We start from the raw sequence: 25,541 nt of genomic DNA on the forward strand, positions 1-25,541 counted from the left end.
CTATTTCCAAATACATTCACATTAGCCGGTAGTGGCGGTTAGGACTTCAAGAATTTTGGGGGGACACAATTCAACTCATAGTAATTTGGAATGAAAGAGTCTGACAAACAGCTGTATTTTCCTGGCATAGGAAAAAAAGGTATCTTTTAAAAAAATATTAAATTTAAAAAGTTGACATAATTTCAGATTTATAGAAAAAGTTGGAAAAATAGCTTAAAGAATTCCTGGATACCTTTCACTCAGGTTACCCAAATGCTGACAGTTATATCTGTATTTCTCTGTTTTCTCTCTCTGTTTCTCTTTGCCTAAATAATTCAGTGCGCATTTTGTAAAAACAAACCTTTTTCCTAAAAGCAAGGAATTCTCTTATATAACTAGAATATAATGTTAATATCATAATATACATGTACAATATATAATATAGTGCTAGTGCTAATATTGTTAAACATATGGTAATTATACACTAAAATAATATACAATTATTAAAATCAAGAAGATAATATAAATATAATACAGTTATGTAATCTATACATCTTATGGAGATTTTGTCAATTGCCCCAGTAATAGCCTTTGTAAAAGAAAAAGAAAATACAAAATCATGCATTACATTTATTTGTCACATCTCTTTAGTCCTCTTTAATCTGGAATAGTTTTTTGAGTCCTTCTTTGTATTTCATGATATTAACCTTTTTGAAAAATACTGGACAGTTACTTTGTAGAATGTCCCTCCATGTGGGTTTGGCTGGTATTTTCTCATGATTAGATTCAGGTTATTCATTTTTTGCCACAGGGGCACAGAAGTGACATTGAGTTCTTAGTATACCATATCAGGAAGCACGTGCTTTCCGTTAGGTTTTTTTCTGGCAGTATAAACTTTTATTGTTTGGGTTAAGGTGTCTCCCCTGCAATGTGACTGCCCTTTGTTATTAAAGAGTAGCTTGTGGGGCTATACTTTGAGACTGTAAATATTCAGCTTCTTATTAAACTATTTTTCCATCAGTTTTAAGATCCATTCATAGTTCTTACCTGATCAATTATTGTGATGCTTGGCAAATAGTGATTTTCCAATTTCATTGTTCCTTCTACATTTATTTGTTGTCTTTCTAATTGTAAGGAAGAGCTTTCCCTTGTCTTTTGTTTATCTATCTACCTATTCATCCATCCATTCATTTATATATCACTGTTCACTCATGGATTTTTACTTATTTGATAGGTCAGTAATCTTTCACTGTCACAATTTATTTTGCGAGCAAGCCCCCCTAAGTTGGCTCTTGTGTCCTTTTCATATGTCCACATCATTCTTTGAACACTTCCCTTATATGTACTACTTTAGAATAATATAAAATAATAGTTCTATATTATAATTGTTATTACCATCATGAAATGTACTTCATTCTTTGATTTTGTGGTTAGTCAAAAGTTCTTCCTTTCTTGTTTTTGTAGAAAATAAAAATTGTATTCCTCTTATAAAAAGGTGTTTGCTAAGTGTATAGTATTAAAATATCACTTTGTGGATATGAAAGCAATGTTCACTGTCACCAAACCTAATATAAATATTGCTAAGATATAGAAAATACCATAATGCAGAAAGGTGAGGTAAAAAATTACTTCTAAATCCTAGTACCGTAAAATGATTACTGTTAAAAGCATATTTATCTTTCCAGTGTTTAAGGGAAAATTTTGAGATAAAATGAATACCAATTACCTGATCCATGATGGTTAATTAATGTAATATTCCTTATTCAAGGACTTGATTCTAGCAACTATTTTAAGTTATAGGCAGCATGGTTTTTTTGAACAGGTAAAAGACGTCATGAAAGATGTCATGTCAGACCTGCAACAGACAAATAGTGAGAAGATCCTACTGAGCTGGGTGCGCCAGTCTACTAGGCCGTACAGCCAGGTCAATGTCCTCAACTTCACCACCAGCTGGACAGATGGACTTGCCTTTAATGCCGTGCTCCACCAACACAAGTGAGATATGACCCTGCTTAGATGTGGGCCTTACAGATTTCTGTCTCTTCTCTCTCTCTCCCTGACTATCCCACTAAAGCCCCTTCCCCACTACCACCACTCTCCTCTCTGCACATGCTTAAGCATTAAGAAACATTAGTCTTCATTTCCGTAGGACTCAAATGCCATGGTGCAATGTCCTTGGTTTCTTCTACATATTTATAAGTTTAAAAAATGTAAAATAATTCACATAGTTCAGTTCCACTCATTCAGCACTAACGAGTAATATATATGATGAATTGTGTTAAGTTTTCATTCTCCTACTGAAAGGAAACCTCTATAAATTCAATGCAATCTCAATTAAATAAAGACAATGGATTTTTTTCATAAAATGTGTAATTATATAAAAGACTAAAGGCCCAAGGAGAGCCAGTACACTCCTGAAGAAGAACTAGGTTGAAGTACCTCCCAAACAGAAGTAAAATTAGTTATGAAGCTATATTTATTAAGACTATATATATAGTACTATAAATAAATACGTGAATATAATAATGGTCTGAAAAATGTGAAATTGCAAAGATTTGACTGTTTTGACATATAAGAATGGCAGTTTCATATAGTTCAGCCTAACAGAATAAAGAACTCAGAAATAGCTCCATCCTGCTATACACCTGAGCTGATGTTGCAGATGAGCAGATGAATGGATAGTATGGGACAACTGGTTACCCACATGTGAATAAGTAAATTGGATCTTTACCTCACCATACCCAAAAGTAACTCCAGGGCACCTGGGTGGTTCAGTCGTTAAGCGTCTGCCTTCGGCTCAAGTCGTGATCCCGGGGTCCTGGGATCGAGCCTCACATTGGGCTCTGTGCTTCGCGCTCTGCAGGGAAGCCTGCTTCTCCCTCTCCTACTCCCCCTGCTTGTGTTCCCTCTCTCACTGTGTCCTCTCTGTCAGTGAGTGAATAAAATCTTAAAAAAAAAACAAAAAAACTCCAGATGTGTCAAGGATTTAAATGTGAAAGGCAGAATTTTATTGTATGTTTTATTGCTATTGTAAATGATTTGTTGTTTCAAATTCTATTTTCTATATGTTTTTTGCTGATATGTAAAAAATGCAATTGACTTTTCTACATCTTAGATCTGGAAACTTGTTAAATTTTTACAAATTTTACAAAAATGTTTCTGCAATTGCGTGTTTCTGTAGGGTGTTTTTTTTTTGACTATCCATGAATCATAATAGTTTCTTCTCTCTTCTTTTCTTCTCTTCCCCCCTCATTTGTGCCTTGTCCTTCAACAATATTGATTTGAATAAGTGATAGTGAGCAGAATGTTTTGTTCTACATAATGAAGGGAGTAGTTTCAGTATTTTACCACAAGATTGGTATCTGCTGTAGCTCTTTTCATATACTTTTTATCTAGTTGAAGAACTCCCACACCCAAGTGTCTTTCACTTCTTCTTTATCAATTTAAAGAGGATTGGGCTCTCTTCCTAGCTGGTTTAGAGATGTTATCAAAGAACTTGAATTTTAGCCAAAGCTTTCTCCCAATGATTGCTTAATTGATTTAGCAAGTATGTGTGGACTGCCTTCTACATGCTAGGTATAGGGTGTATAGCGGAGAACAAAACAAGCAAAAATCCTGGTCCTTTCAAATAGAAGGCGGAAGACAATTTAAAAAATGATAATGTAGGTCATATAGCATTTAGAAATGGTAAACATGCTGAAGGAAAATATATCAGGCAAGAGGGGACGAGGGACCTAGCATTTGGGAAGTCAGTGGGTGCAGTGGCATGAATAGGAGGAGTAATAGGAGACGAAGTCAGAGGAGGAACTGGGTATGGAAGTGGGGCAGGCAAAGCCCAGAAATTAAGTGGGTCTAAGATGCAAGAACAGATAGAGTACAAAGAAAATGATCAACTTTTGGGTAAGTCAGAGCAACAATAATGTCCAATTTGCTGGATTAAAAGAAAATCAAGATAGAAAGGAAATACTAGACAATAGTAGTATGGAGGGAGATGATTGATGAAAAGTTCTCTCAGGGTTTTGTTGCAGTAGTATCCCATGAGCAGATCAAAGCTGGATTTTCTATTCTGCTAATCTTGGTCTTTCAGTTGGAGAATTTAGCCCATTAACATTGATTGTGATAATTGATGTATTTAGGTTCCTTTTTACCTCTTGTTATAAGCTTCTCATTTCTTTTAACTTTTCTGTATCTTTTTTCTTTGTTGTCTTATATGGATAGGTTCTTCCCTTTTTTTCCTTTACTATTTGGGAAATACTATATACCATTTCTAATCTTTTCGTGGTTACTTCACAGATTTTAATAGGCATATTTAACCAACACGAAACTTAGAATGTCTTATCTATTGTTTTCATATTATGAATTACTTTAAAATATATATTTGACAAGCCTTTGGGATATAAAAGATAAAATTTCTTCATTTTCTTCATTTCAAGTAAAATAATTTAAACTGGAATGTATTAAATTGTAGCAGTGACTACTTTTGTCCATATATTTCATTTTCATTCAGTTTTATTCGCATTGTAATTTCAGACCTGATCTCTTCAGCTGGGATAGAGTTGTCAAAATGTCCCCAATTGAGAGACTTGAACATGCCTTTGGCAAAGCTCAAACTTATTTGGGAATTGAAAAGCTGTTAGATCCTGAAGGTATGGTTCAGTGTTTAATTTCAACCTTGATTTTGCTGTACAATTTTGAATACTTGAAAAATAGTTTTTTTTTCCTTTTTAGAAAAAGTTATGAGAATTGTGGATTGTTTTTTTCTTTTGAAGTATGGTGCAAGCCATTTCCTTGCAGACTAGTTATTAGTACTATTGTACTTAATTTGTAGGATACTTTGGGGGGAAATTTAATTACATCATTGGAGGTTAATTACTTGATACTCCCACAAGATTTAAAGGTTTAGGAAAATATAATTATTAGAGAAACAATTTAATATTTGGCTTATTTAATTAAAATGCATTTTTATGTGGTCTTCTTGCGTATAATGTGAAAACTTTAGTTAACAGATATTGCAGAGTTGAATTCTGAACTTATTTTCATATTATAAATAAAGTATGTGTCTCTTAAATGGTAGCTTATCTGAACATTTTGGGGAAGCTTTTAGGGAAGATTTTTAAGAAATAGGTTACTGAACAAAATAAATAATCTTCTTTGCTTTTGTCTCATCTCTCATTATATGAACTAGAAATTTACTGAGCTCTGGTATTACAAATATTATATACTAGTATTGTTTATGGGTACTAACGGTAGTTATTTTATAGCTAATATTGAGCAGTTCACATATTTTGGACATCTAATTTAAGCTGCTTCTTATTTTCTTCCACTTTTAGATGTTGCTGTTCAGCTTCCTGACAAGAAATCCATAATTATGTATTTAACATCTCTGTTTGAGGTGCTTCCTCAGCAAGTCACTCTAGATGCCATCCGTGAAGTAGAGACACTCCCAAGGAAATATAAGAAAGAATGTGAAGAAGGAGATATTAGTTTACAGGTACAGGTCAACTTTTATTAAAAAGTTTGACTTGCCATATTTGTTTTCTCTTATGTACTAGGTTAAAACACTTTCAGAGGATTCTTTTCTTGACTGAGAACATCTTGGGTTCTCAGCTTACATAGGCATAAGAGGTTCAGTTTATCAGTTAGCACGCTATCATACATCACCTGCATGTAATGGAAAACCGTAGCTCAACTGATTTTATTGAGAAGGAACATACGTTATTTCACACAATAAGGCTGGAGTTAGAGTCCAGGGCTGTGAGCATGCTGCTGCATGATAGGCTTAAGAACCTACATTTTCCCATCGTCTGTTCATTTTATCTTTGTTGTCATGTGCTGAAGATGGTTTTCCCATATCAGCCTAGTTTGTTCTAAGTACTAATCTTTGTTTCTTTTTTTTTTTGCTACTGAAAAAAAGTTTTTAATCATTATATTCTCACAAGGGCTATCAAAATATAAGCTTTATTTCCCCTTTCATTTAGGAGAAATAATTGACAATAGGCTATTAGGTGAGTTTTTCATTTAAGGGCTTCCAGTGGTTTTATTCACCAGGCTATAAATGTATATTTTGAGGGAGATATTTTTTCTTCCTGAATTATCCTATCTTGAATCAATCCGTATTTTCTTATTCTGCTTTAGTCTAACCGGTTCTCTTAATTCATAAAATGAGAGAATCTTAACAGTTAGAGGAGACCTTTTCCAAAAGTCATTTGGTCCAACATGTTAGCCAACTCAGCAACCAAGGGATATACATGGATTTCAAAATGATAAGAAATACATTTTAGAGAGGCAGAAAGCATGGGCTTGGAAGTTCAAAGTTCATTCCTGTTACTATTTGTCTTGAGTTGCTTACTTACCTTTTCAACCACAGTTTTAGCGGAAAAATCTGGATAAAACCACCCACTTAAAAAAGCACCCACAGTGATATTGATAGACATTCAATATGCAGCAGCTGTCAGCACTGTAACTTTTCCTTCTAAATTTGTTTTGGCATTGCCATTTATCTTCTTTCAAGAAGTTCCTTTTTAAAAAAAATGTTAGTTAATTCTCATATAATGACAATGGTCTTGAGTTGGCATAACACTTGTTTTTCATTCTCCAGGGCTAAGAGAACTTACTTATTATTTCAGATTTTCTTTGGGTAATAGGTACCAATCCTTTGATATTCTCCATTTCAAAAAATAGCATGATGTACAGAAAAAGAAAATAACTTATTGAAGGAAAGAGGGCAAGAGATAGGACAGATTCTGAACCCAGGGCTCTTTAGTAGTTTTGAAAATCAAGTGATATTTAGGAAAAGCCCTAATGTTTTATAACTGACTGAAAAGAATGCTGAGAAGCATTTGTTTCGAGTAGCATAGCTATCCTTCATTAACGATTCCCTGCTAATTGGCTCAGATTATCTTCTGAGGTTGCCTTTTGGTTTTAAAGTCATTTCTTTATTGGATCGGGTTCCTTTTGTTAAAAGATGGTATATTTTACTTCGTACAGTTAAAGCCATTCTTTAAAAGGAAGGAAATTTCATTTGCCTTTCATGATGTATAGATAAAATAATCATTTCTGTTTAGTGCTCAGGATTACATGATAAGAATTAGAGAAGCCATTTGCTGTTTGCTTAAGAGCAAGTGTATTAACATTAACCTCTTCCTTTTCATGCTTTCATTAGTGCCATAGAGGCTGAATTAAGTTAACTGAAGAAATAAAATGTGGTCAAGTTTTAATCATCTATTCTTTGACAGAGTTTGCCACTCTCTACTTTCCAGTGAACACTGATAGCCAGCCTTCCTCTCTGGTTCTTCCTATAAACATATGCTGTAGAGTATTAGGTAGTCAGCAACTAATTCTTGAATTTCTCTGTAAATCAAACTTTCAGTTGAAAGTCTCCTCTTGTGTTTCAATTACTACCTTCTGAACATTTGCAGCTAAATAATGTCTTCCATTTCACCCCTCATGGATCGTAGGGTCCATCTAAGTGACTTTGGCTGTCACTAACTGTCCTTGTGCTCAGATATCCTCATTGTAGTCTAGAGGTTTGGTACTAAATGATATCCAGGGTTATTTTGTCTCCACAGTTTCAGGAGTTTAGGTCCAGAACTTACCTCATTTTCCCTTCTCTGTCTTTGGCACCATCTGTGTCTTAATTATCCAGTGTTTCATCTGCATGCTCCCTGATTCGTTTTTTTAACTCCTGCATATGGTTTACTGGGTCTGTTTGATTCTTCCGCCAAAATGTTTTTGGTGTGTGTTTTCTTTCTGTTCCAGCCTTCATGCTAATTAAAGGCCTCATCTTCTCTTTTAATTTACAAGGCCCAGACTACCTCTGCAGTTCATTTCAGGCCACTGCACTGTAGTCATGGTGGACATTGTCTTCTTCCCCAAGACTTTGTTCGTGTACCTTCCTGTCTATGAAATTCTCCTCCACCTACTATTTGTATGGCAAGCCTTCCTGTCTTTTCTGTTTTAATGGGACTTTTTCAGAGAAGTCTTCCCTGAAATCCACATATACACAATACACACACACACACACACACACACACACACACACACACGCCTGCACACACTGTTTCTTGCTGTCACAGTATTTTTGTAAACTGTGTTAAGAATTTTAAATTGTTTCTTTTTTTTTTAAAGATTTTATTTATTTATTTGAGAGAGAGAATGAGAGATAGAGAGCACGAGAGGGAAGAGGGTCAGAGGGAGAAGCAGACTCCCCGCTGAGCAGGGAGCCCGATGTGGGACTTGATCCTGAGACTCCAGGATCATGACCTGAGCCGAAGGCAGTCGCTTAACCAACTGAGCCACCCAGGCACCCAAGAATTTTAAATTGTTTCTTAAGAGCATTGGGAAAGCAATGAAAGATTTTAAGCAGGGAAGTCTTGTGATGTGATTCTGTTTTCCAAAGATCCTTCTGCTCCTCTGTGACAAGTGGATTGTGGAGGTGGGAGTGTGGGTGACAGTGTTTAGCAGGTAGTTGTAGCTCTGAGGACAGACATCATTTTTTTGTGGAGGTGAAAGGGTCTGGATGGATTTGAGGTAGATGTTGAAGGTACAGATTTCTTATGCATTAAATGTGGGAAGTGAAAGAAAGAGAAACCCAGGGTGGGCTCCCTAGTTTTTAGCTGGAGGAATTCAGTGCCATTCCAATGGGAATGGAGGAGACCACCGAGACAAGGTATACAGAAGAAGAAAAGGGGCCTGGAACTTAATTTTGAGGAGATGCATTACTTAGAGGTTGACAAATATTATTTTACCAGGAGAAAGCAGGGAAAGGAGAGCCTGAAGACAGTGGGGAGTGCTCAGCCACGTGGAAGAAACATAGGGTGATCAGCTCTCTCGGTTTGTTTGGAACAGTTCTGGTTTATGTGTGTTGTCCTGGCACCATTATTATAAAAAATGTTCTAGTTTGTTGGTTAATTACACGGACACTCCAAAGATGATGTAGAAAAGTGAATTTGTCAATGGAAAGCTTATTGGCAACATTGGCCAAAAGCCTTTTGAGGTGAGTAGTGAGGACCAAAACCAAACTGGAGTGAAAGGGAATATTATTGAACTATAGATGCTAAATACGTAAGCATTTCATATATTGTTCTCTATACATTTTTGTATGTTTGAAACATGTATGAATTGTGGATGAGGGGTAATAAAGTGGAGACAGGCTGCACACAAATTTTAAAGAAGTTTTGTTCCGAACAGGAGCCCATGAGTGAGAGAGATAGTTGATTTGGTTATAAGATTTTAAAGTATATGAGACAATACTCCATTGCTTAGAAAGAGCTTGAGATAATAATATTGTACAGGTCCTTAAAAAAAGGCCAGCAAGTAAACTCGAGGGCAGTTGCCTCAAAAAATACCATCGGTATACCAGCCTGGATGTGTGGCTGTGTTTCAGTGTCTAAAATGCAATGCAAAATGCAATTTAGTAAAACTGGGAGTCAAAGCAGAGTTCCAATCTCTATCTATTTTTCTTTAAATTATATACATCCTTCAAGGCCCACCGTTACATTTACATAAATGTAAATGTAAAACTTTCCTGTTTTAGCCCTTAGTGAACTCAGATAGCATCCCTTGTTGGATCCATGGAATTTATAACTTTGCTAATAGCCATTTTATTTTCAGAAGTGATTCATGTGGGTTATTTATCTCTCTCCAACTATATTAGAATTTGCATGAGTACAGAATCCATGAGTGCATTCCACTTTTGGACTCTTTGCCTTCCTAGCACACTTAATAAATGCCACCTGCCTAGTTCATGGCATTGCGCCATGCCCAGCTCCTGAGAAGTGGATGAATGCCTAAGCCATGGTGGAACCTTAAGGTTCTTGATACAGCGTGTCTTTGTTGAGCACTGTCTTGTTTTCACGATGCTCGTGGGTGTTTTCTTGGGTTTGTTTTTCTAGAGCTCAGTGCTGGAGGAGGAGCATGAGAGCCCCGGAGCGGAAACCCCCAGCAATGTCGCCGAGGTCGACATGGATCTGGACAGCTACCAGATAGCACTGGAGGAAGTGCTGACCTGGTTGCTTTCCGCCGAGGACACTTTCCAGGAGCAGGAGGACATTGCCGATGATGTGGAAGAAGTCAAAGACCAGTTTGCTACCCATGAAGTAAGTAATGTGTAGCTGATGAGCAGGCGACATCCACCATGGTGTCATGGTGCCTTAATCAGGGACTCTGCCCCGATGTGTGTTGTTTATTGACTTCTCCGCAGAAAGGTCATGGCATATTTTAGGACTTGGGATATTTAAATAGGACTTTGTTATAAAATTGGTGTGGGTCATTAACTGTGCAGTGGAATTAGATAGCAGATTTTGATCTTATCATGACTTGTATATTCTGTGGAGCCACTGACAAAAATTAATGGGTAGTACTGCTTGTTTCTGAAGTTATGGTTATATTGTTATAATTAAAACACAGCATGGCTAATCAATATACCAGATCTTTAGATTTTGAGTACTCCCTAGAAAGTGACTCTTTTCATTTATTGGATAATTAAGCAAATGTTATATCTGGTGTTCCTGTATAATTTTATATAATGCAAATTTCCTCTTGTTTTGAGAATATATATATTTCGTAGTGTAATGATTTGATTATATGGAGATTTCCTTTGATTAAATATTTTTTTTTTGGTGTGTTGGTATATTAATTGACAGGTTTTATTTGCTATTATGATTTGAAAATAATAGAAATGGTAATATTCCTTAAGCAGTTCCTCTTGGGTGAGCATGGTGTTTTATTTACTCTATTTTCTCATAATTCCATGTTCACAATCAGTAGCATAATCAGCATTTATTTAAAAATAGCTGTTACTATCAGATATAACATTGCCCTCTTTGATCTGTTCCCCTTTTTACTTAGGCCAGCTGCTTAGTTCCTATATTCAGCACTTAAGCAATTGGATCAAAGTCTACTTTATTTATACTCTACATGGCTACTTTTTTCTGCAGCACTGATATTAGGCATTAACAATTTAATTAAGATTTTTTTTTTTCTTCAATGAGCAGTTCACAAATCAAAATGATGTACCTTTCTAGGCTTTTATGATGGAGCTGACAGCACACCAGAGCAGTGTGGGGAGTGTCCTGCAGGCAGGAAACCAGCTGATAACACAAGGAACTCTGTCAGATGAAGAGGAGTTTGAGATTCAGGAACAAATGACCCTGCTAAATGCTAGATGGGAGGCACTTAGGGTGGATAGTATGGACAGACAGTCCCGGTGAGTGGAAGCAAAGAAATTAACCCTTTATTCCATCGACTGTGTTGCCCAGTTAGGCTCAGTTAAAGCCTGCGTGTCTGTGAAGACAAGATAATTTCAGAACTTGCCTTGTAAAATTTGCACTTTTCTTTTTGTAATGTTGTTGGAATTTTGTGTGATCTTCGTTTCCTCTTTGATATGTTAACCGAATGAGAAGGTAAATGTTGGAATACAGAAATTAACAGAAAAGGAGAAGACATTTCATATGGACAGTTATCTCTTCACAGTATTAAAATCGGCTAACCATGAACTCTATCTGAAGACAGGACTATGTAGTATTTATCTAGAATTCCATCTTGTAACGTTTTTTTTTTTAGAGCAGTTTCCCCTCCCCCTCCCCAGGGTTCATTTAATTTCATGTATTGTGTATTAAGGAGCAAGCTGCATTCCATTGCAATTTCCACCTATTTAATAAGCAGGAATTCCGGATTGAAGAAACAATGATTTGGATATGAATAGAGGGGGCTGTGATTTGCATCCTTTGACTCCATTTAATTGACTCCATTTAGGAAGAAAGCAAAAGTTTTTTTTGTTTTTTTTTTGCTTGTTTCTATATTTAAAGACTGAATGGTACTTTGAATGGTTAGACAAGACTGCATTCCCTTGCCCCATTTCTTTGGTGCCTGGAGCATGGGTTTGCCTTTGCAAAGGGAAAAAAGCAGTGGGGTTGATGTGAGTTTGTCCCCGGACAGGCTGCATGATGTGTTGATGGAACTGCAAAAGAGACAGTTGGAGCAGCTCTCCGCCTGGTTAACGCTCACAGAGGAACGCATCCAAAAGATGGAAACTCGCCCCCTGGATGACGATTTAAAATCCCTACAAAAGCTGCTAGAAGATCATAAAGTAAATCTGGCTCATATTTCTTGTATATCTTATCAAATATGAAAAGGCAGCACTTCAGCCTTCTCAGGGGCTGATAGCTTCTGTCATTCGCGCAGAGAGGGGACACTTCTTCAGTGTTCTCTTTTCTTTGGTGTCTGATAGGGTAGAGTTCCTGGGGGTGTGGCTTTTCTAAGCCCTGGATGACAGTGCAGGTGAAATTTTACATAAGTACGTGTAGTTTTCTTATGAAAGTACTTAGTGTTCATAAGGCTCTCCTGGGTTTTTGTTTTGGACCCATAAGTGTCTAAGGACCCTAGTGTATTGGCATTAACGCAGGGTATGGGGAAAGAGGCAAACCCTCAGATTTATCTGTACCTAATCTTTACCGAAAGCTGTTTCCTCTGTGATAGAGGAGAGTATCAGGCACTAGACGAGGAATTGAAATTTGGTAGACAATATAATTTGGCCACAAATTACAAGATAACTTTTCATAGTCAAGGAAAGGAAGAGTAAAATAGCCTCTCTGCAAATTGTGTGAAGAATTTTATTTTTCAGTGGAATATCTAGATAACTGATAAATAAAATCTTAGGGATACATTAAACACAGCTCAAGAGGCATTTAACAACACTGTTGGTAGCATTTAAATAAATTATCTATGTACAAAAATCTTATGGCCTGTCATGCTCTTCCCATGGAAGAGGGGAGAATGGAAGGTATCCGTATATCCTGCATTGCTTGCCTGGGCAGCTAATCTGAATGGCTTCTGACTTCCAAATACCATCCTACTTACCTCTCACCTTACGTTATGCTTCACTAAAATGATCTGACTCTGTATATTTTTTTTGTCTTACAAAGTCTATGTTCTTATCTTAATTTCTATTATATTCACTCAAGCCATCTATTCCACTTTTTTTTTTTTTTTTTGCCAGCACTTGTAAATAAGGGTGATGATATTTTCAACCTGCTTTGGTTCATAATGAAATGTAAAAATGTATAAGGGGCTTGTTTCATTAGTAGAACACTTAGGGTAATGTTGGGACATTTAAACACGATGCCTCATTAAGTGTCCTTAATTACTATTGACAGTGAGTGGATTTTAAATAGGTAAATGTGAAGAGAGTAGACATAATGGTGTTATCTTCATTTTTTCCCTAGTGTTTGCAAAATGATCTTGAGGCTGAACAGGTGAAGGTAAATTCACTGACGCACATGGTGGTGATTGTTGATGAAAACAGTGGTGAGAGCACCACTGCTCTTCTCGAAGATCAGTTACAGGTATGGACCCTGGAGATGGGCTACTTGCAAGGACCCTGTGGTCTGAAACCCTGATTTGGCACCCCTGTTGTTCAGGTCCTGTCTCACTGTTCATTTAGAGGAGTACTCTAATCTTTAGTTTGGACTTCCTAGTTGGGGTCCCCCAGCTTGTGGGTTTACAGGAATACCTTGGTATCTTTCCTTTCCTGCCGCCCTGGGGGTGGAGGGTAAATGGGCAGGGCTGCTTGTGGTCCCCAGCTTCCTTGTGCAAAATGGAAACAGCTTGAGGACTTTGTTAAAATATAGATAATTGGACTCCACATAAACTTGAATCCCTGGGAGTGGGGCCAGTGGATCTGCACTTATGTGCATATTGAAGTTTGAGAATTTCAGCTATGTAGGGTTAAATATCCCTGCTTCTTTGGTAGATCAGTGGGTGAATTTCAACAACAGTTTTGGGAACCCCAACAAATAGCTGCTTTTTGCACAAAGGCTATAGTGTATCTTTACAAGTCCTTAATAAGAGATTTATTGGTATTTTATTTGAAGAGTATTTGGATTACTGGATATGATGTCGCCAAATGATTTTGAGTCACTTTTAGACTATAATCTTATCATTTGAAATTCTTTTTCTTTTATAACATTTAAAGTTGGCCAGTGGTTCTGAGACTTTTTGTGGAGTAATACTTAGTTATTACAGTAACCTGAGAGGTAGGCATTCATGTCTTGTCTATTTAACAGTGAGGGGACTGAGATTCGGAAAGGTCATGTAATGCCACTGAGAGTTAAGTAGGCAATGAATTTTCATGCCAAGACTGGAGTCCTGTCTTTTGGCTCTATCTTCTCTACCCTTCACATTCTACAAAGCTTACTCTGGTATTAAATATTGAAATCGTATAATATGAATTAAATAGTTCCTTGCACGTGTAAGTAATGTGGAAATTAAATGTAACATTGTTAATCATTTATAAAATGGTAATAAAATAATTTGTTGGGAAAGTCATCATGAATAATGATTTTTAAACAACCAAATTTATGCATTTAGCATTGCTAATACTCCTAAGATTCTGTTCCTGATTTTTGTGTAATATAAACAGAACAAATCAATTAACCTTTTTTTTAATCTTACAGAAACTCAAAACAGTTTTTATAAGGTTAAATTTTTTTTTCATAATTTTAGTATTCCATATGAAAATTTTGTTGGCATGTAAAAGGTGGCTAATTGATGCAATGAATTTTTTGAAAAGATAATTATAGCCTGAAAAATTTGAAGCACAAAAAGTAGATATGTATGCTGTGTTCTGAAGATCTGTGTAAAAATGTCAAATTGTCATATAAAAACCACTGATAGGGAAAGAGCAGGAATTTCCAAATTCAGAAGTTAAAGATCAGAGTTCTAGCTGTACCACTTTCTAGCTATGTGATATGAAACAGTTAAATTCTGTGGAAATTAGTTTTTCTCATCTATAAATTTATAGGATTCATCTGTATTATTTTAAAGCAATTTTTATTAAAAATATTTTTCATAAATTGCTACTCTGTAGTGAAGAGCAATGGATGTCATGAATTTCTTTAAGGATCATTATAGCTATCTTTTAAGCTTCTGTTGACAAAGGATGGTTTTTTCCTTTATTAGAAACTTGGTGAACGCTGGACAGCAGTGTGCCGTTGGACTGAAGAACGTTGGAATAGGCTACAAGAAATCAATATATTGTGGCAGGAATTATTGGAAGAACAGGTATGAAACCGTTATCCATAATGGGCAAGACAGATGGTGAAAAGTAACCTATCTTTAATGTTGGCATTATGATAAACTTGTCTTGTTTACTTTCCTTTGAAAGAAATATACACAATGTTTATTATTTTCAAAATCAGATTTCTATGCATTTTTTTTTTTAAAGATTTTATTTATTTATTTGAGAGAGAGAGAATGAGAGATAGCACGAGAGGGAAGAGGGTCAGAGGGAGAAGCAGACTCCCTGCCGAGCAGGGAGCCCAATGCGGGACTCAATCACAGGACTCCAGGATCATGACCTGAGCCGAAGGCAGCCGCTTAACCAACTGAGCCACCCAGGCGCCCAGATTTCTATGCATTTTATAACTAACTGATCAAGTAGCTTATTCATAGAAATTGCGTTATATGGCTTCATTGTAGTAACACTTAATTTGATGTGTTCATTATTTAGAATGTTAGTATTTAGACATTCTACTTTCATGATTTTTTTTTATTGTATTTGTGTTGGGTTTTGTGTTTGAACTTGTATCAACATAGTAGTGCCTAGTAAATAATGCATAAATTAATCCCCTCAGTGCTTTGTGAATTTTAAATCACAACTTTTCTTGATTTTTAACCAGAATAACTGCTGAAATTAACAAGAAAATATTATTTAGCAACACCATTAATTTAATGCTGGATCAGTACTTATTTTTTCCAATAAGCGTTACTATGGCAAATGAACTTTCGGCACAAAGCTGTGCCAAAGTTTTCAGTCAGAAGGGTGGCCCTTTGCCTACCCTCCATCCTTCCAGAAGAGCAACCATCAAAACAATACAAATAAGCAAAACTTTTCTCCCAAAGTGTCAGACATTTGTGGTTTTAGAAAATAAGCAGATACTTTATTCTCACCTTTCGGTGTCCATTTAGATTCTTTTAAATGCATTTCATTTCCATCCACAAAAAGCGACTATATTCTTTTCAAGGGATAAAAACAAGTGTATGATGTTTTGTGGTTTACTGAATATGGTGGCAGAGAGAGCATCTTAAAAAGTAGGTTGCAAAATTTGTCCCAGTAGAAATTCTTAATCACTACCTCCTGCCCCCAGTCTTTGGCCAGAATTTTCTTATTAAGAATCCTTTGATGGATCTTATTCTGACTTCTGAAATAGTTACATTTCACTTTATAAATGTTTATATTTACTTGCACCCTTGTATTCAGGCCAAAGAGTCACAGAGAATAACTTTTACTTCAGTAATGACAGTAGGAGACATTGATTGCTAGAGAAAACTATTGTGTTACTCTTCTACAAAAATAATTTAAAATTCGGAAATACTTTTAATTTGGTAATTAAAAATATTTTAAAAATAGGGACTCACTAGTATTTTGGCCATTTGTATTACTTTCGATTTAAAACTAACCTTTGAGTGGATTTCTGCTAGTGTTAGGGATGGAGGAATCTTGTTAAGATGTAGAATTGGAACCGGTGTTGGTACTTAATATACAGATAATTTGCTTTTGCATGGAACGAGACTAAATAAACTGAATCTGAATGAAAAAATCTTTCAAGAGTCTTTCACTTGGTTGCGGAGGCTTTACGATAGTTAGAAATGGGCTCTGAGAATTAGTCCAAACTTATGCAGGATAGGCCAAGTGTAAGTGTGGCATGCAGGATATTCCATAAAGGACTCCAACCTCCCTTTCCAACTTTAATTTTCCCTCCGTCCTTCCATGTACCCAGGTTCAAACCCTGAATTCCCAGTTTGTAGCCCGTTCCTAGACTGTCAATACCACGAGAGCAGCACTGGTTTTTTTTCACTGTTCTATTCCCAGTGCACAGTACATTGTAGCTTCCTCATGGTTTGTGTTGTTTTATTTTCGTGTTTTTGAAAGAGTGAATGTATTTGGTTTGTTTTCTAGCCTCTCTGTTTAAGGTGTGGTATCTGCTATGGAATATCCTTTTACCAGTTTTTTCATTTCCGAGTTCTCCTCTTCCTCAAGGAACGTGAAGTCATCTGTAAACTACCTCTCCCTCCCCCACTGTTCTAAAACTGGAAGTCGTCTCTTCTTTGGAATTGCCATGACATTTAATGTGTGTGTGTGTGTGTGTGTGTGTGTGTGTGTGTATTTAATTTCCAAATTAAAATATAGTGCAGATACCATTATATAATATTTTCTATTACATAAATATATATTTTTATATATTATAAATATAAAATAAGCTATTATATATATATATCTTTTGTGGTGTCTGCCCTTTCTTTTATCATAGTTACTTATGTGCATATTTACCACCTTTACTATATTGAGGACAGGATCCCTGTTTGCTATTTAATTTCCTAATGTTACCTTTTTTCCTTTGGCGGGGGGAATATAGAGGCAAGGAATAATTGTTAAATAAACTGAAAAATAAAACAGATGGAGAAAGAATTGATCCTACTGCTAACACAGAACCAAGATTTTCTTCTCCAACTATACAGAAGACTTTCTGCAACAGATACTATTTTGGGAAGAATTATCCAAATGCAGCCATGTGGTTTTCCACCCCTCTTTCAAGTTTATTTTTCTACATCACTAAACATCTTCTGCATGTTGGCTCATGAGGTTTAAATATTTTTATGTTGGCCTCGGACTATCCTTAAACTTTCCCTTCTAGTCACAATTGCTGTTGAACCTGGAGCATTAGTGTGGCTTTCCTGAATGATGCTGTGGAAAAGCCACTGGTTGGGATGTGGGTCTTTGATCTGATTCTCTCATTAACTAACCAAGTAATCTTGGACATATAATGCCTTATCTCTCTCTCCTCCCTAAAATGAGGGGCTGGGACAGGACAATTCCCAAGTTTCCCCCTGCCTCTAGAGAGTTATAATGTGATTCTTTTGGAGATTTGGATAGTTGTTGGATTTAGCCTTTTAGATCCACCTACCTTCCTGGGAATTAGGTTTAATTACCCAGGTGTGGGGCTAATATCAGGTTGATCTTTTGCAAATCTGAGAAGGATAATATCTTAAAGAAAGATGTATTTCTAGGCCATTCATGACTCGAGTTTTAGTGTTTGAAGTCCTTCGTACCCTAGGTAAGAGTGAAGCTTCAACTAGCATAAAAGTTAGAGATTTGGGAACTTGATTGTATTGAATTACCAAATGATTCTCCAAATATTTCTCATTTTTGTTATTACTTGTAGTGCTTGTTGAAAGCTTGGCTAACTGAAAAAGAAGAGGCTTTAAATAAAGTCCAGACGAGCAACTTCAAAGACCAAAAGGAACTAAGTGTCAGCATTCGACGGCTGGCTGTAAGTGGTGTCAATGTCAACATCTGTCTTGTAAGCCTGTGATATTTTAGTGTTTTATATCATTGGCTAGTGCAGTTTAGTGAATACAGATTATGTCTCATTACCCAGCACTAGAATGCCGCCATCTAATGATCTAGAACCAGGGATCTTTATGTTTTAGCATTAGTGACCTGCATAGCAAGTAAACTTCACTATAAAATGTATGTTTACATTTCCTGACTGGGGAGCAGGAATATAGAGTCCTTTTAAGAGGGAGTCATCTAATAAATATTTGAAATACTAGATCTTGAAGGAAGACATGGAAATGAAACGTCAAGCATTGGATCAGCTAAGTGAGATTGGCCAGGATGTGGGTCAATTACTTGATAATCCCAAGGCATCTAAGAAGATCAACAGTGACTCAGAGGAACTAACTCAGAGATGGGATTCTTTGGTTCAGAGACTAGAAGATTCCTCCAACCAGGTACCTTTTGCTTTGGATTGTATGTTATGCCATGAAGTAGAAATTAAATGTTCAGGTTAGTTTTAGTTTTTATGAAATAAAAGAATAGTAGGTAAACTGCAAACTAAAAAGTAGGTTCCTTACACCTGGCTTACTATAAAATTGAGAAATTGACATGTAAAAAATCTTTACTTCTCTGAAGTAAATTTTAATAGATCTTCAAAAACCTTACTAATATCCAGGGGAGCCTGGGTGGCTCATTCGTTAAGTGTCTGCCTTTGGCTTAGGCCATGATCCCAGGGTCCTGGGATCGAGCCCCGCATCGGGCTCCCTGCTCAGCAGGAAGCCTGCTTCTCCCTCTCCCACTCCCCCTGCTTGTGTTTCCTCTCTTGCTGTGTCTCTCTCTGTCAAATAATAAATTACAAAAAAAATCTTGAAAAAAAAAAAAAACAACTTACTAATATCCAGTAATTTAGCTCTTAGTAAACTGATAATGCTTAGACATGAATCCATTAAGTCATCTTTAAATCTTAAATAATCTTATTAATTTGAAAATATATATTAGTGATTTGACTAAAAATACAACTTTGGTTTGTACATGGATGTTTGCAGCAGTATTATTTATAATAGCGCAAAAGTGGAACAGCCCAAATGTCCCATCAATATTTGGATGGATAAACAAAGGTGGTATATCCATACAATGCAATATTATTTGGGGGTTAAAAACATGAAGTACTGACACATGCTACAATGTGAATGAACCTTGAAAATATGCTAGGGACGCCTGGGTGATTCAGTCGGTTAAGCGTCTGCCTTCAGCTCAGGTCATGATCCCAGGGTCCTGGGATCAGAGTCCCGCATGGGGCTCCCTGCTCAGCAGGGAGCCTGCTTCTCCCTCTGCCTGCCACTTCCCCTGCTTGTGCTCTCTCTCTCTCTCTCTCTCTCTCTGGCAAATAAATAAATAAATGAAATCTTTAAAAAAAGAAAAAGAAAATATTAATGCTAGCCACAAGAAGCCAGTCCCAAGATTAAATGCACTGTAAGTCTATCTATGTGAAGTACCCCAAAGAGGCAAATTCGTAGAGATAACAAAGGAGATTAGTAGTCACCAGGGGCTGGGGCGAGAGGTGGATGGGGAGTGGTGGGCTACTGATGTGTATGGAGTTTCTTTTGGGGAAATAATAAAACTATTGTGCAGTGAGAAAGTGGGGGTGCTTGCACAACTCTAAATATACTGGTAAGCACTGAACTGTGTATTGTCGAAGGGGGAATGGGGTGGCATGTGAATTATATCTCAGTAAAGGAGTGAGAAAACATTAAAACATGTGGCTGATTTATACTTCAGGTGACTCAGGCTGTGGCAAAGCTGGGGATGTCCCAGATTCCTCAGAAGGCTCTTTTGGAGACTGTTCGTGTAAGAGAACAAGTAACCACAAAAAGGTCTAAGCAAGAACTACCTCCTCCTCCCCCAAAGAAGAGACAGATTCCTGTGGATACCGAAGCTAAGAAAAAGTGAGAACAGATAGAGAAATTTTCCAAACACAGTACCGTGCATCACGTGTTTTGTACTCATCACTCATCATATGCCAATTTAGATGTCATTATTGTTGTGGAAATTCGGTTGCTGAGCCCCTCACTGCCCCTGACTTTTCTGAGTGTTCTTCCCCACAGTGGCTAAGCATCTGAATGTCCCAGGTGATTTTATGTATCCTGTGTTCAGTCTGGAAAACTGTGTGCCAGAGCCCTTCCTTCTTCCTTTCCATTGTCTACCTTGGGAGGACAGGGCGGTCCATGATTCCTTGTTTGTTCTTTCTTTCACTGTGAGAACCCTGGTAGTTTTGCTTTAGGTACATCTCCTTACTCTTTGTGCTTCTCTTCCCTCCTCTTGGTGTCCCAAAGTACTCAATGCAGGGAAGTCATTCCTTTGTGGTCTCCTTCTGCCTCTCAGTCTTTATTCACATTTTCTTTCTTCCTTTGTTAATTCTTTTGTCAGATTCATGAACACATTATTTATGTTTGGCTTAAAGATCCATCTTTGACATAAAATGTCTTTTTTTTTTTTTTTTTTTTGGTCTTATTGATTCGGAGGAAACTCGGGCCCTTTAGAAAAGGACTAATCACAGCTGCATGAATTGAGCATTTGCTAACGACAGTTACTCTGTGGAGCTGGGCTGTGTGACAACCCGGTAATGCACCTCACCCGTGCTAGAGCAGCCGAGCCGTAAATCAGCCCTTCTGTTCTCTCCCTTTGATGGGAGAATCCCAGTGCTTGGATAAATGGGCAATTATTTTGGGCCTGAATAAAAATGATACGATTTCCCCAATGTAGCTTTTGTTAGATGAAGCAGGACTCCAATTTTACCGGATGATTTTCATTTTGATAATAAGGCTGTGTTTCTGCCTCCCAGCAGCATCTCCCTGCCGGGCCAGAGTACCTCCAAGGTGCAGGCGGTAGCTGTGGACCCTTTGCCTGTGGAACCAAGCAGCACAGGAAGAAGATGCTGCTGATATTAATGTTGCCTAAATCTTTTCTCTCCTGAGTGTTTATGTTCTGCCTGGGAGATCTGGCTGTGTGTCTCTCCGGTGCTGACTTGGTGCAGTTGGCAGCAGAGAACACTGTAAAAGACAAAGGGTGCAGAACAATAAAAACCTTAAACATGAGCATGTTGTAGAGAGTGCACTGTGCTGCCGGAAATAGAATCCTGTACCGAAGGTGACCTAAATAATGAGGTCATTGATTCTCTCACATGACGAGAAGTCTGGAGACAGGGCATTTTTGATGGGATGGTGGGGCTCAGCATCCTGCCACCCTGCCTCTCTGAGTATGTTGCCTTTCACCATTGTGCTTGCCCTCTCGTGGTCCCAAGATCCTGTTATAGCACTGGGCAGAACATCCTTGTATAACCTGATATATATATATATATATATCAGGAAGGGCAGTTTTCCCTTGTCTTTTTTTTTTTTCTTAAATCAGGGAGAAAGACCTTGCCTAGAAGACATTGGTTAACTTCCTCCATGGTCTCACTGGCCAGGATTCAGTCACTTGCCCCACCCTGGGTGCATGGGAGGTTGAGACTCTCTGGCCTTTTTGGTCTCTGTAATTGTGTTCTGGGGGAGTTGGACAGCAGAGAGAAATGTGAGGAGGGGAGTGTGTGTTGGTTGGGCCACCAGCTGTGAGTACCATAGTCTTCCAGTCCATGATTTGATTGATGCAGAAATTCCTTTAGTTAATTCCTGGACAAATAGAAGCTTGTGTATGTCCAGTTCATTATGATAGAAGGCAGTGAGATCTCATTATTCGAAAGGTTATTTTTATGGGCAGCTGAAGTCCGCCCCCTTCACGTCTACCCTTGTGTACTAGTTCTGCTTTCCGGGGTGATAATAGAGTTGCACCAGCCTTCTGCAGTTTGGTGCCTCGTCAGTATGGGAGGGGGTTTCATATTCCCATTTCTGTGGGCCTGCAGTGTGGAGTCTCCTTAACCATTCCAAGTGTGACATGCCTTCCAGACCCTTTAATACCTTCAGTCTGCTGTAGAAACCACTATTAGCTTGTCTTAAAATGGGCTGTCCGAGCAGATGTGAGCTCAGTACAGTTTATAATATATGCTTCAGAAAAGGCAGTTTATTTCCCTTCTCTTCTCTTGGTGCTGCTGGTGGCTGTTTTTACCAGCACAGGGTATAGAGGGACAATTCTTTCCTATGATGGAGATCTCTGTTAACGTGACCTGAGACCATTGCTGCTGTATAAAAACCAAGTATTCATAGTTCACCAGAAACACTTAAGCTGTTTCCCAAAAAGAAACAGACAACCTGTGCTTACCTTAAAGTTCCTAAAAATCCCCAGGAGTTGTGTCAAGACTCTGGGTAGAGTCCTGGTGAGGAAGACCCATCGAACTCTATCATCTAGAGCTATGTGGCCTGGGGCAGTTATTTAAAACCTCCCGGGTGCCTGGGGAGCTCAGTCGGTTAAGCATCTGCCTTTGGCTCAGGTCATGATCCCGGGGTCCTGGGATCGAGCCCTGCATCGGGCTCCCTGCTCAGCAGGGAGTCAGCTTCTCCCTCTCTCTCTGCCTCCTGCTCTGCCTGCTTGTGCGCTCTCTCTCTCTCTCTCACTCTCTGTCAAATGGATGAAATCTTAAAAATAAACAAATAAATAAATAAATAACCTTCCCCCCCTCCCCGAGCTCCATTTCTCCAGCATTAAAAGGGGTAATAATAGTCTAGGCCTCTCAGGGCTGTTGTGACTATTACTTGAGTTAATAGCACATGCAGAACTTTTAGCCAAAGGCCAGGTACATGGCCGACAATCGGTGACTGTGCCCCTCTTGCCCCGCTCACGGTGGTTTCCACAGGCCTTCTCAGGTTTGTCCATTCTCTTTCTTCCCATCATCACGTCTCTGCTCTGGCTGCCGGGACCACCACAGCTGCTCTCCTCTGGCCTTGCCTCTCTTTATTCTTCCTGCGCAGCAAACACTAGAAGATGAACACAGTCATGCCAGGCCTATGCTTTCAAGCCTTCCCTGGCTCTCTGTTGCCCTTTGGTTGTGCCCAGACTCCTTAATCTGTCCTGCAGGGCCTTCCAGGAATGGGCTGGTGTGGCTCTCTGCCACGTTGGCAGTGGTCCTATCCCCTGCCTAGTACTCACTATTCTAGCCACGCCTAGCCGCTTGCTGTTTGCAGTGTGGTCCTCCTTCTCTCTGCTCTCTCTTTGCAAGGAAAACTCCTGGGCATAATACCACTGTTGTGCTCCAGGAAGCCATCCCTCCCTGACTGAATTAGGAGCCATTACCGTGAATTCCTGGGGCATTAGTACCTGGAGAGTTCTCTTGTGATTTGCCTGTTACTTTCCATTGCCCCTACTAGACTGGAAGCTCCACGAGGGCTGGGATTGTGTCTGAGTTACCTTCATATCAAGAGCCCAGTCCGGTGCCTGGCATACACTGGACTCAATAATTATGTTAAATTAAAGGAGGCATTGACTTTAAGAATATCTGTCCCTGCTTTTTCCTGTTATTTTCTAATCAAATCTTTTTCATTATCTACAGGAGTTTATAAAAATACAAATGATTTCTTACAAAGTTTAAAAATCATTCAGTTATTTAAAAAATTATTTATTAACGTGACAATATTATTCCTCTTTTCAAACTTTTAATTGTAAATGTGTGATTTCATTTTGTGTGCTTACTCTATGTCTATGATGCCTGTTTTTTTGAGGCATATTGAGAACACGTGCCTGGTGGGTGTTTTGATGGCTCTGTATTTTGAGCCAAGTGAAACAATAGAAGAATAGGAATGACAAACAATAACATCTGAATCTTAAATCAGGTTTGATGCTGTAAGTGCAGAGCTGTTGAACTACATTTTGAAATCAAAGACTGCCATTCAGGCCGCAGAGATAAAAGGGTATAAGAAGATGCAAGAGACTTCAGAAATGAAAAAGAAGTTGAAGGTAAAACATAAAACAAAAATATCCTTGTGAATAAAATATTTCATCGGGTTTGATTTGCTGTTGTGATGGGATCCAAAGGCTTCCTGTAAAATAAATATAGCCATAAGGTAGCTTTTAGAATATTGTAGTAAATTTTGAATCAGTCAAGCTGGCTGGCAATCAGGTCCCTGTGTGGAGGGAGGAATGTTTTTGCCCCTTTTCCCCTAAGATGTGCAGGAAGGAATGCTTCTAAGGTGATTCAATTATTAGTATTATTTTTTTACCTTGATTAGATCTACTTTAATCTAGTCCCTAATAATTTATGACTTTGTGTATGCTGAAGATATTTTGCACTCTGAATACAACAAATGATTTCACATCTCAAAATCCCTTCAATATATCTTCTTTAGAGAAGAGACACATTTTAAAAAAAGAAATACTGTGAAAACGTGTGGGATCTTAGCTCTGCTACTTTGCACCTGGTGTGTGTTACTGTAAATTGTGACAGGAGATTGTAGTGACTTAGGTCTTTGGTGTTCATTTAGTGTGTGTACCTCCTTTCACGAAGTGTTTGGACACCTAGAGCAAGTGTGTAGTCCCGTCTTTGTTGGTGACAGAGTTTGTGAAGAGTTTGGAGCACATTTCCAAAACGAGATGTGTGTAAATATCAGGGATGTAAGCCAGAAAGTGGTAGTCCCATGGGGGTTGAGAGGAGACCAGGACTGTGGTTGTCTCTGTATTCACTGGTGAAGTCCAGAGGGTGAGGTAGCACCACACTGGGACCAGAAGGCGCTTGCTTGGAGCCGGGTGGGAAGGCCCAGCAGGCAGGGGTGCCCCTGAGCAGAGGCATGGAGGTGGACACGTGGGTTGTGATAGTGTTTTTTTTTTTGTTTGTTTTGTTTTGTTCTGTGTAGTCCTAGGGGTGTGTGTAAGAGTAGTGGAGAGTTAAGGTTTGAGAGGCGGCTTGGAGTCAAACCCTGGTTGACTTATGTCTGGATGAGAAGTTTGGACTGACTCCTGTCTTGTCGCTGCGTTGTAACTGCTCTTATTTAGAGGTCACCATTGACTGTTGGTTTCCACATCCCAAGGATGGATTTGTTTCCCCATTAAACCTGCTGCCTCTGCAGCATTTGCCACCGTTTACCCTTCCCTTCTTCTTACATTCTCACAGCCCTTGGCTTCTGTGGCCAATGATTCTTCTGAAATATAAATCTGATCAGGTGGCTCCAGTGGTTGCAGCTAACTAACAGCTTCCCACTGCAGTGGGGACAAAACTGGCGTGTCCCTGACATGCGCCCGGAGCTACAGCCCTCCTGAATCCTGCTCTTTGCTCACTTCCCTGCCTTCACCACACGTGCTGTTT

At 38.2% G+C, this 25,541-nt stretch overlaps 1 protein-coding gene across 16 annotated transcripts in view; it reads left to right on the forward strand.

Annotated features, from left to right (window-relative positions):
- UTRN (utrophin) overlaps positions 1-25,541 on the forward strand; it is a 498,468-nt gene that overhangs the window by 117,868 nt on the left and 355,059 nt on the right. For 15 of the 16 annotated variants that reach the window (XM_025866206.2, XM_025866193.2, XM_025866194.2 and 12 more), the window contains 12 exons: positions 1,802-1,974; positions 4,510-4,625; positions 5,310-5,470; positions 9,873-10,076; positions 11,004-11,185; positions 11,917-12,067; positions 13,203-13,322; positions 14,938-15,039; positions 18,201-18,308; positions 18,592-18,771; positions 20,096-20,262; positions 24,076-24,199. In XM_025866206.2, coding sequence (XP_025721991.1) covers positions 1,802-1,974; positions 4,510-4,625; positions 5,310-5,470; positions 9,873-10,076; positions 11,004-11,185; positions 11,917-12,067; positions 13,203-13,322; positions 14,938-15,039; positions 18,201-18,308; positions 18,592-18,771; positions 20,096-20,262; positions 24,076-24,199 — 1,788 coding nt within the window. Of the gene's footprint in view, positions 1-1,801; positions 1,975-4,509; positions 4,626-5,309; positions 5,471-9,872; positions 10,077-11,003; positions 11,186-11,916; positions 12,068-13,202; positions 13,323-14,937; positions 15,040-18,200; positions 18,309-18,591; positions 18,772-20,095; positions 20,263-24,075; positions 24,200-25,541 lie in introns of those variants that run through there. The other variant, XM_073894040.1, reaches the window with a different exon arrangement.

Source organism: Callorhinus ursinus, unplaced genomic scaffold, assembly GCF_003265705.2.
Source record: "Callorhinus ursinus isolate GAN/ISIS: 27379988/994484 unplaced genomic scaffold, GSC_fseal_2.0 scaffold6, whole genome shotgun sequence".
NCBI lineage: Eukaryota > Metazoa > Chordata > Mammalia > Carnivora > Otariidae > Callorhinus > Callorhinus ursinus.